The following is a 10,676-nucleotide window of genomic DNA, read 5'->3' as shown; positions in this document are numbered from 1 at the left end:
AACTTGATTGGATATTGTAGTTTATGCCTGTAACCCCAGCACTGTAGGAGGCTGAAGCAGGAGGATTGCTTGAGTCCAGCAGTCGTTAGACCAGCCTGGGCAACATAGCAAGACCCTGTCATTAAAACCAAAACAAAAAATAACCACTAACTTGGCAAGTCATGGCGGCTCAGGTCTGTAAGGTGGCCCAGGTTTGTGATCTCAGCATTTTGGGAGGCCGTGGCAGGAGATTGCTTGAGGCAGTCTAGACCAGCCTGAGTAACATGTAAGATCACAAAAAAACAAACAAAAATTAGCCAGGCATGGTAGTGTGTGTCTGTGGTTCCACCTACTTGGGAGGCTGAGGTGGGAGGAACACTTGAGTCCGTGAGGTTGAGGATGTGGTGGGGTGTGTTTGTACCACCGCACTCCAGCCTGGGTGACAGAGCGTGACCCTGTCTCAAAAAAAAGGAGGAAGGAAAACTGAAACTAATTAAACATGAATTCACTCTGCTCCCACCCTCTAGTCCTTGGCAGGTACCTTTCTACTCTCTGTTTCTGTGATTTTTTTTTTTTTTTTTTTTTTTGAGACAGAGTCTCGCTCTCAAAAAATCTCGGTTCACTGCACCCTCCACCTCCCAGGTTCAGGTGATTGTCTTGCCTTAGCCTCCCGACTAGAGATGAGGGTTCACCACGTTGGCCAGGCTGGTCTGGAATTCCTGACCTCAGGTGATCCACTTGCCTTGGCCTCCCAAAGTGCTGGAATTACAGGCGTGAGCCACTGCTTGACCTGATTTTGACTATTTTAGGTGCTTCGTGAGTGTAGTCATGAGTATTTGCCTTGAGGAGTCTGGCTATTTGACTTATTGTGTCCTCAGCTTTCATCCATGCTGTAGCATGTGTCAGAATTTCGTTGAGTGAGTAATATTTCATTTTATATATGCATCACATTTTCTTTCTTTTTTCTCTTTGAGATGGAGTCTCAATCTTGCTCTGTTGTCCAGGCTGGAGTGCAGTGACATGATCTCGGTTCACTGCAACCTCTGCCTTCCAGGTTCAAGCGATTCTCTTGTCCCAGCCTCCTGAGTAGCTGGAATTATAGGTGTACGCCACCACACTCTGCTTACTTTTGTATTTTTAGTAGAGATGGGGCTTCATCATGTTGGCCAGGCTGGTCTTGAACTCTTGACCTCAAGTGATCTGCCTGCCTCGGCTTCCCATGAGTGCTGGGATTACGGGCCTAAGCCAACGTGCCTGGCTGACGTTTTCTTTATGTATTAATCAGTTTGATTGAGGAAAACTTTATATGCAATTAACTACAGCCATTTATAGTACGATTCAGTGGAACCACTAGCATAGCCGGGCTATAGAATATTTCTGTTGTCCCCAAGACATTCCTTGCCCCCCTTTGCTGTTCAACCCTTTCCACCACTGGTCTCAGATAACCATTTTTTGTCCCTATAGCTTAGTTGACATTTTCTACAATTTCATATGGATGGAATCATATGGTGTGTACCCTTTTATGTCTGACTTCTTTGATACATCATAGTGACTGAGATTCGTGTTATTGTGTGAATTGGCAGTTCCATTTCAGGAATAATTTTTTGAGACGGAGTCGCCTAGTAGGTATTCACTTCATGACGAATGAATGAACGAGGCTGTTCCCTTTAGACTGGGCTCCATCATGGACAGCCCTGAGGTTTTCTGCACTTATGTGTGCTGAGCCCCTGTCTTTCTGGTGTTGGCAGGACGAGCAGCTGAGGGCTCTGGTGAGGCAGTTTGGACAGCAGGACTGGAAGTTCCTGGCCAGCCACTTCCCTGTGAGTACAGTCCCTCTGTGGCCCTCCCTCGGGGCAAGGGCTCTAGGAGAACAGTGTGCCTGGGACACACTTTCTCCCAAGGAGGAGAAAAGGGAATTCCTTGCTAAGCCTCTCAAAACACAACCAAATAAAACAGGGCAAATTGACCTTTGTAGGATCTTTCTTCGCAAACTGGCATTCAGGGCACCCTGATGTAAACATCTCCCGGCTCCTTAGCATGCCTGGTAGTCTTCAGACTCTGAGGCATTTGCAGCATGTGGTGCATATCTGCATTTCTTCCTGTAAGTGAGGAGTGAACAGGTGTTCGGTTTCTCAGCAGTGAGACGGAAACTGAGGGGAAGTGATGTTTTCAGCAGGTTTCATGGTGAGGCCCCTGCAGGGCTGGGAGGTGCTACCACATCTGAGCATTTAGAGTTTCCTGATGATGAGGGGGCCCTCCCTTAGGACCCCTTTCTCAGGTCCTCCTGCCCCTGACCAGGTGTCTGGGAGGGAGGGGTTATGGAAGGAGCTGCCCTGTGGCTTACCGCCTGGGCTGCTCAGGGACTGAGTCACCAGACCCCATCCTGGTCCATTTCCTCACCTCCCCCTCTTCTGTGTAATCTGAACTCTTGAGGGAATAAAAATGTTCTCCTAGAAAAAAACAGGGGTCCCTGACATACAAGGAGTTAAAGACTTGTGATGGTGGCCCCTTGTGTTCAGGTGGTGGAGGGGTGGCTTCCCACAGGGGCCCGATTTTGCCCTCTCTTGTAGCAAAGGGAAACCGTCTGCGTTCTGGGATGTGGGGTTATAGTGTGTGGTGGCCACATGGAACAGACACACCTACCTAAGGTGTGCCTAGTCCCAGGCCATTGGCCCTGAGCCTAGCACTTAACAAGGGTCCCAGCCTGAGGTCCCAGAAGTTCTCATGGATTGGTTTGTTCTTCTGTTCTTTTCCCAGAACCGCACTGACCAGCAATGCCAGTACAGGTGGCTGAGAGTTCTGAATCCAGACCTTGTCAAGGGGCCATGGACCAAAGAGGAAGACCAAAAGGTAACTGCTGTGACAGTGCCTTGCACACAGTGGGCCTTCACCCATCAGTGAATCTGGGGACTGTGAGATTGCCCCTGTGGGGTTGTCATGCTAAGCACTGAGTTGTCTACCAGCAAGTCCGGACACTCCCATGCTGCCCTGGCTCTAGCCCTGAGATTCCAAGTCTCTGAGTGTCTCAGATGACTTGGCTTCTCTTGCTCCAGCCATGGAGGGGAACAGCTGCAGTGCAGCGTTGTCATGAGAGTTAAGCAGGTGATGCTTGTATGGGGCTTGCCAGTCCTGTACGTGGTGAGCTCTCAGCAAATGGCAGCTGCTGCTATCCCTAATTTAATGATGACTGCACCCTGTGACCTTCTTCACAGGGCACAGAGCATCACATGTGCCTTCTTTTGATCCCCATGGCACTCCTGTGAGGTGGGCAGAAGTTGTTGGTCTCATTTTATAGATGGGGAGAGTAAGACTCAGAGAGGCTGGGGATGTCCCCAGGCTAGAAGAAGCAGTAGTATTACCACGACTGCCCTGGGCTGCCTTGGGAGTTCTGCATCTCGTCTCCCTGATGCCAGCCCAGAGGATGTCATTCCACCAAGGCAGGCATGGCTCAAGGGAACGAGCGAGACAAGGGAACTAGGCATTTTTTTTTTTTTTTTTAGAACGGGGTTTACTCCTTTTAACCCAGGCTGGAGTGGAATGGGTGAGCCGAGATCAACCCAATGCACTCCAGCCTGGGTTCAGGCAATTCTCCTGCCTCAGCCTCCTGAGCAGCTGGGACTACAGGCACGCGCCACCATGCCCAGCTAATTTTTTGTAGTTTTAGTAGAGACGGGGTTTCACCATGTTGACCAGGATGGTCTTGATCTCTTGACCTTGTGATCCACCCGCCTCGGCCTCCCAAAGTGCTGGGATTACAGGCTTGAGCCACCGCGCCCGGCCTATTTGATTGATTTTTTGAGGTGGGAGTTTGCGCTGTCACCCGGGCTGGAGTACAGTGGCACAATCACGGCTTATTGGAGCCTCGACCTCCCAGGCTCAAACAGTCCTCCAACCCCCAAGCATTCCTCCCACCTCAGCTTCCAAAGTAGCTCGTACTACATGTGCCACCATGCCTGGTTAATCTTTTTAAAAATTTTTTGTAGAGACAGCATCTCGCTATGCTGCCCAGACTGATTGAACTTCTGGGCTCAGGTGATTCTCCCACATCAGCCTCCCAAAGTGCTGGGATTATAGGTATGAGCCATGATTCCTGGTCTTTTTTTTTTATTTGTAGAGATGGGGTCTCCCTATGTTTCCCAGGCTGGTCTTGAACTGCAGGGTTAATGGTATCCTCTTGTCTTGGCCTCCCAAAGTTCTAGGATTACAGTCATGAGCCGTGGCCAGCACCCCGCCGTTAAATTAACTCAATGTGGTGGTGGGGTGCCTATACTCTGGAGGCTGAGTTGGGAGGATCATTTGAACCCAGGTGTTCAAGGCTGCAGTGAGCCATGGTCACACCACTGCATTCCAGCCTGGGTGACAGAGTAAGACCCTGTCTCTTAATAAAATAAAATAAAATTTAGTTTAGTTTTTTTTTTTTTTTTTTAATCTTTTCCTATCGCTTTGAGCAAAAATAAAAAAGTTTATTTTTTTTTTTTTTTTTTTGAGATGGCGTTTCACTCTGGTTGCCCAGGCTGGAGTGCAATGGCCCTGTCTCAGCTCACTGAAACCTCTGCCTGCTGGGTACAAGCGATTCTCCTGCCTCAGCCTCCTGAGCAGCTGAGATTACAGGTGCACACCACCACGCCTGGCTGATTTTTGTATTTTTAGTAGACAAGGTTTTGCCATTTTGGTCAGGCTGGTCTTGAACTCCTGACCTCAGATGATCCACCCACCTTGACCTCCCAAAGTGCTGGGATTACAGGCATGAGCCGCCATGCCCAGCTTGAGACCTAGTCTCTTTTTTTTTTTTTCCCTGAGATGATTCTTGCTCTGTTGCCAGGCTATAGTGCAGTAGTGTCATCTCAGCTCACAGTAACCTCTATCTCCTTGGTTTAAGTGATTCCCTGTCTTAGCCTCTTGAGTAGCTGGGACTACATGTGTACATCACCATGCCCATCTAATTTTTATGTAGCTTTTAGTAGAGATGGGGTTTCACTATGTTGGCCAGGATAGTCTCGATCTCCTAACCTCATGATCCACCTGCCTCGGTCTCCCAAAGTGCTGGGATTACAGGTGTAACCCACTGTGTCCAGTCTGATGCCCAGGCTGGAGTGCAATGGCAGTAACTGAGCTCACTGCAACCTCTGCCTCCTTGGTTCAAGTGATTCTACCTGAGCCTCCCACGTAACTGGAATTACAGGCTCCCACCATGACTCCTGTAATTTGAATTTTTAGTGGAGATGGGGTTTCACCATGTTGTCCAGGCTGGTCTGGAACTCTTGACCTCAGGTGATCTGCCCCCACCTTTGCCTCCCAAAGTGCTGGGATTACAGGTATGAGCTACCAAGCCCAGCCGAGACCTTGTTTCTTAAAAAAAAAGAAATATTTTGAGACGGAGTTTCGCTCTTGCTACCCAGGCTGGAGTGCAATGGCGCGATCTCGGCTCACCGCAACCTCCGTCTCCTGGGTTCAGGCAATTCTCCTGCCTCAGCCTCCTGAGTCGCTGGGATTACAGGCACGCGCCACCATGCCCAGCTAATTTTTTGTATTTTTAGTAGAGACGGGGTTTCACCATGTTGACCAGGATGGTCTTGATCTCTTGACCTCGTGATCCACCCGCCTCGGCCTCCCAAAGTGCTGGGATTACAGGCTTGAGCCACCGCGCCCGGCCCTGACCTTGTTTCTTAAAAAAAAAAAAAATAAATAAAATAAAATAAAATTTAGTTTGAAAACCCTTTTTTTGGTTGGGTGTGGTGGCTCACACCTGTAATATCAGCACTTTGGGAGGCCAAGGTGGGCAGATAATCTGGGGTTTGGGGTTTGAGAACAGCCTGGTCAACATGGTGAAACCCTGTCCATCTCTATCAAAAAATACAAAAATTAGCTAGGTGTGGTGGTGTGCCTGTAATCCCAGTTTACTTGGGAGGCTGAGGCGGGAGAATTGCTTGAATCTGGGAGGCAGAGGTTGCAGTGAGCTGAGATTGTCCCACTGCACCCCAGCCTGGGCTACAGAGTGAGACCCTGTCTCAAAAAAATAAAAACATAAAATCCCTTAAAAGAAAAATGAAAGTGATATGTGGTTGCTATAAAAATTTAAACCATACAGAAAGGAAGTCAAAATATTTCTTCACCCAAATCTTTGTCAAAGAGGCATCCACTCTTCATTTTGCTGTGGCCTGTGTGCACACGGGAACATGTGTGTCTGTTGTATAGGCCGGGTCTGGCCTGGCTCTTGTGGCTGCCTATGTTGTGCTTTGTGTCCTGAGCTAGGAAGCCTGCCTCAGAGGGCAGGTGGTGACTCAGGTCCAGTAGGTCAGCCTGCAATGCCTGATACCACGGCTTAGCCTGTACCCTCCCAATTTCCATGGAAGTACTGGAGGGTCTTGTGGCTGTGGTGGGAAAGTATTTCCCACCTTTAGTTTGGACTCCGCTGTGGGTTGGTCCTCCTTATCCCTCTGCCTTTTTGTTTTTTTTTGAGATGAAGTCTCGCTCTGTCCCGAGGCTGGAGTGCAGTGGCACAATCAGCTCACTGCAACCTTTGCCTCCTGGGTTCAAGCGATTCTCCTGCCTCAGTTTCCTGAGTAGCTGGAACTACAGGCGCCTGCCACTACCATACCTGGCTAATTTTTGTATTTTTAGTAGAGACGAGGTTTCACCATGTTGGCTAGGCTCATCTCCATCTCTTGACCTTGTGATCTGCCTGCCTTGGCCTCCCAAAGTGCCGGGATTACAGGCGTGAGCCACTGCACCCGGTCTCCTCTGCTCTTTTCTACTTAATTTATTGGATTGAGCCCTGAAGAGGGAAGCAGGACTCTGGTTCCCTTCTTTACCCTACCCCACTTAATCACCAATCTAGGAAGAGTCTCTGGCATTCTTGGCCTGGATTTATTCCAGGCAGTAAATGAGAGGGAAGGTCAGATCCTTAGGTAGCCTCTGTGGGCTACACAAAGGCATCCTGGGTGGCATCCCTGCAACCCGCTCAGTGGCTTCTGTGTTGCCTGAAGGGGTGTGGTAGGTGGCACCTCTGAGGGCCACAGCAAGGCTCAAGTGGATGTGAAGGGCTATGGTGGGGACGAGGGAGGGACCGGTGCCACTGGCTACCCAGAGGCTTTTCTCCAAGGTCATCGAGCTGGTTAAGAAGTATGGCACAAAGCAGTGGACGCTGATTGCCAAGCACCTGAAGGGCCGGCTGGGGAAGCAGTGCCGTGAACGTTGGCACAACCACCTCAACCCTGAGGTGAAGAAGTCTTGCTGGACTGAGGAGGAGGACCGCATCATCTGCGAGGCCCACAAGGTGCTGGGCAACCGCTGGGCAGAGATTGCCAAGATGTTGCCAGGGAGGTGAGCTGTCTTCTTGGGTCTTAGGGCAGGTTCCCAGGAAATCATGTCTGTGTTTCTGATAGAGGAGGTTTCGATGGTGGGTGCTGTGGTCTTGTGCTCTTGTTCTCTAACACCCAGCCTTGACTCCAGGGCATGGTGGCTCATGCCTGTAATCCCATCACTTTGGGAGGCCCAGGTGAGTGGATCACTTGAGGTCCGGTGTTCCAAGACCAGCCTGACTTCTTAAATCACTCTGCCAAAACAGACTCATCTTTTTGAGTTCTTTGTCACTACCTCTGTAAGTGATGTGCCATTTTACATGTTGATCTCCTATAGGAGATGAGCTTTCTTTCCCACTCCCCCGTAACATCTCTATTATTCCAATAATGTATGATAGTTATTATTAAAATAATGTTTATGGAAGGGCATGGAGGCTTACGCCTGTAATCTCAGCACTTGGGGAGGCCGTCTCCCAGGTTCAAGCAATTCTGTCTCAGCCTCCTGAGTACCTGGGTTTACAGGCATGCACTGTCATGCCTGGCTGATTTTTGTATTTTTAGTAGAGATGGGGTTTTACCATGTTGGCCAGGCTGGTCTAGAACCCCTAACCTCAGGTGATCTGCTTCCAAGGGCTGTTCTACGGGAAAGGTCCTAGGTAGAAGTTGTTGGCAACACGCTGGGCGGCTGGGGGACTGGATGTGCTGTAAGTACAGAAGATTTTGCCTGGTGAGCATTGTGTCCCTGAGGGCTTGTAGTGCAGATGATCTGAGGATATCCTCTTAGACTGGGTGCTCAGTCAAGCTATTATTCCCTGTTCACTTTTGAAGGGAGGAGCACTCTGCTTGGCACTCCAAAAAAGCTAGTGCCTACTGTGTGAGCACCTCTGCCCTACTATGGCACTGTATGCTGCTGCATGGCCTTACTGCCACTGCAGCTTACCTCTTCAAGCTTCTCTGATAGCACACCACCCTGCCCTTCTGTACTCCTCTACCCTCTACCGATGCTTGCTGCCTTTTTTTTTTGAGATGGAGTCTCGCTCTGTCACCCAGGCTGGAGTATAATGGCACAATCTCGCCTCACTGCAACCTCTAACTCCTGGGTTCAAGCGATTCTCCTGCCTCAGCCTCCCAAGTTGCTGGGACTACAGGTGTGTGCCACCTTGTCTGGCTAATTTTTGTATTTTTAGTATAGACGGGGGTTCCACCATGTTGGCCAGGCTGGTCTCAAACTCATGACCTCAGGTGATGGGCCCGCCTTGGCCTCCTAAACTGCTGGGATTATAGGTGTGAGCCACTGCGCCTGACCTGCTGCTTGCTTTTTACCACTATACTTCTATACGCTTTCATTGTACCACCCCATCCTTCTTTATTACTCTGTGCCTCTGTTACTATGTGCTTCTCTACTAACCTACTCTCTGCTTTATGCTACTGTTCTGTTAAAGATGTGTCTTCTCCCTGAATCTTCAGTGAGTGTTGGAGCATGACATGGTCTTCTGACTTCCAGATAAAGAAACCGAGGCTCAGGGAGGTGAACAGTAGTGGGCCTTCTGACCTCTCTGGCCACTTACCGATCTGTGGGATGTGAACAGGCCTTGAGTCTGAAGTCAGCGTGAGACTCAGGGTGGGAATGAGCAGGCAGTGTTTGCTTATGGTTTCTACACATACCAAGTGGGCAGGGAGGGGTGAGAGTTCCAGGCACATATCTTCAGTTTTATCATTTTTTTTTAATCTTTAGTTTTTTTTTAATTCTTTGGTTTTTTTAAAGATGGGGTTTCACCATGATGGCCAGGCTGCTCTTGAACTTCTGACCTCAGGTGATCCATCCACCTTGGCCTCCCAAAGTGCTAGGATTACAGGGGTGAGCCACCGCGCCTGGCTCCAATTCTTACTTTTATTCGTTTTTTTTTTTGAGATGGAGTCTCACTCTGTTGCCCAGGCTGGAGTGCAGTGGCATGATTTCGGCTCACTGCAACCTCCACCTCCTGGGTTTCATCGATTCTCATGCCTCAGCCTCCCAAGTAGCTGGGACTACAGGTGCACGTCACCACGCCCAGCACCTCCCAAAGTGCTGGGATTACAGGCATTAGCCACTGTCCTGATTTTACAATTTTATTTATTTATTTATTTTTTTTACCTGAACCTGACAGTAGCTGGTGTTGTTTTGTAATTTTTGTCATAGCCTGAGTGATTCAGTTGCTTATTTTACAGAGCTTCATGGAAACGCTCTGTAAATCATTAGGGCTAGAGACTCATAAGACTTCATCTTGGAGCTGAAAGAGACCTTAGAGTTCATCCAGTGGAAGATTCACTTACAGGAGCAGGAGTGTGGCTTTGGGAGGTTAGTGATGTGTCTGGTGGCACCCCACCCACAGAACTGGGGTTCAGAGGCCCCCTGCTGCCCCCTGCAGGACAGACAATGCTGTGAAGAATCACTGGAACTCTACCATCAAAAGGAAGGTGGACACGGGAGGCTTCCTGAGCGAGTCCAAAGACTGCAAGCCCCCGGTGTATTTGCTGCTGGAGCTTGAGGATAAGGACGGCCTCCAGAGTGCCCAGCCCGCGGAAGGGCAGGTGAGACAGCTGCTCAGCCTCCAACTTGGTTTGATTTCACATTCATCTGACACCGTCTCATTGAATACCTTGTCTACAGCTATTCATCCGTTTCTGCCACAGAGTCTGAAAGTGGGCCATGTGCTTCAGGGGCCTTGTGACACCTTTGCACGTAACTGGCACTTGTCTGCCTGCAGATGAAGGATAGCAGAGAAAGCTGATTATATAAAACTATGAATTAGTTAAGGAGATCCTCAGCCTCCATCTGTCCTTGTTGGTGGCCTCCTTCTTACCTGTTGCTCATTCTCATGCAATTAAAAATAAAATCAGATGTGACCTGTAATCCCAGCACTTTGGGAGGCTGAGGCTGAGGTGGATTGCTTGATCCCTGGAGTTGGAGACCAGTGCAGGCAACATGGTGAAACCCCGTCTCTATCTTTTTAATTTAAAGAAATATAAAAATGTATTGAGTTGTAATTTATATGCTCTAGTGTACAGTTTTGAGTTATGACAAAGCATACAGTCGTGTAACCACTGCCACAATCAAGGTATACCACAGTGCCATCACCCCAGAATTCCCTTGTGCTCCTTTTCTTAGTCTTTTTTCTGCCCTTAGCTCCTTGCACTCTAATCTGTTTTCTGTCTCTATAATTTTGACTTTTCTAGAAATTAACAAATAATACAGTATTACATTTGCACGCCTTTTTTTTGTTTTGTTTTGTTTTGAGACAGAGTCTTCCTCTGCTGACGAAGCTGGAGTGCAGGGGTGTGATCTCGGCTCACTGCAACTTCCACCTCCTGGGTTCAAGTGATTCTGATGCCTCAGCCACCTGAGTAGCTGAGATA

At 49.0% G+C, this 10,676-nt stretch overlaps 1 protein-coding gene across 1 annotated transcript; it reads left to right on the top strand.

Moving 5' to 3' along the window:
- The first annotated feature begins 1,120 nt into the window (after positions 1-1,120).
- On the top strand, positions 1,121-10,127 carry LOC116546800 (myb-related protein B-like). Its single transcript, XM_032272958.1, has 4 exons — positions 1,121-1,799; positions 2,737-2,829; positions 7,082-7,302; positions 9,689-10,127. Exons 1-4 carry the CDS (start codon positions 1,692-1,694, stop codon positions 10,029-10,031), a joined length of 765 nt encoding a protein of 254 aa, XP_032128849.1. The 5' UTR covers positions 1,121-1,691; the 3' UTR covers positions 10,032-10,127.
- The last annotated feature ends 549 nt before the right edge of the window (positions 10,128-10,676 follow it).

This window comes from Sapajus apella, unplaced genomic scaffold, assembly GCF_009761245.1.
Source record: "Sapajus apella isolate SASKATOON/1434 unplaced genomic scaffold, GSC_monkey_1.0 scaffold1421, whole genome shotgun sequence".
In the NCBI taxonomy this organism is placed as follows: domain Eukaryota; kingdom Metazoa; phylum Chordata; class Mammalia; order Primates; family Cebidae; genus Sapajus; species Sapajus apella.
This window is presented reverse-complemented; position numbering and strand designations above follow the sequence as displayed.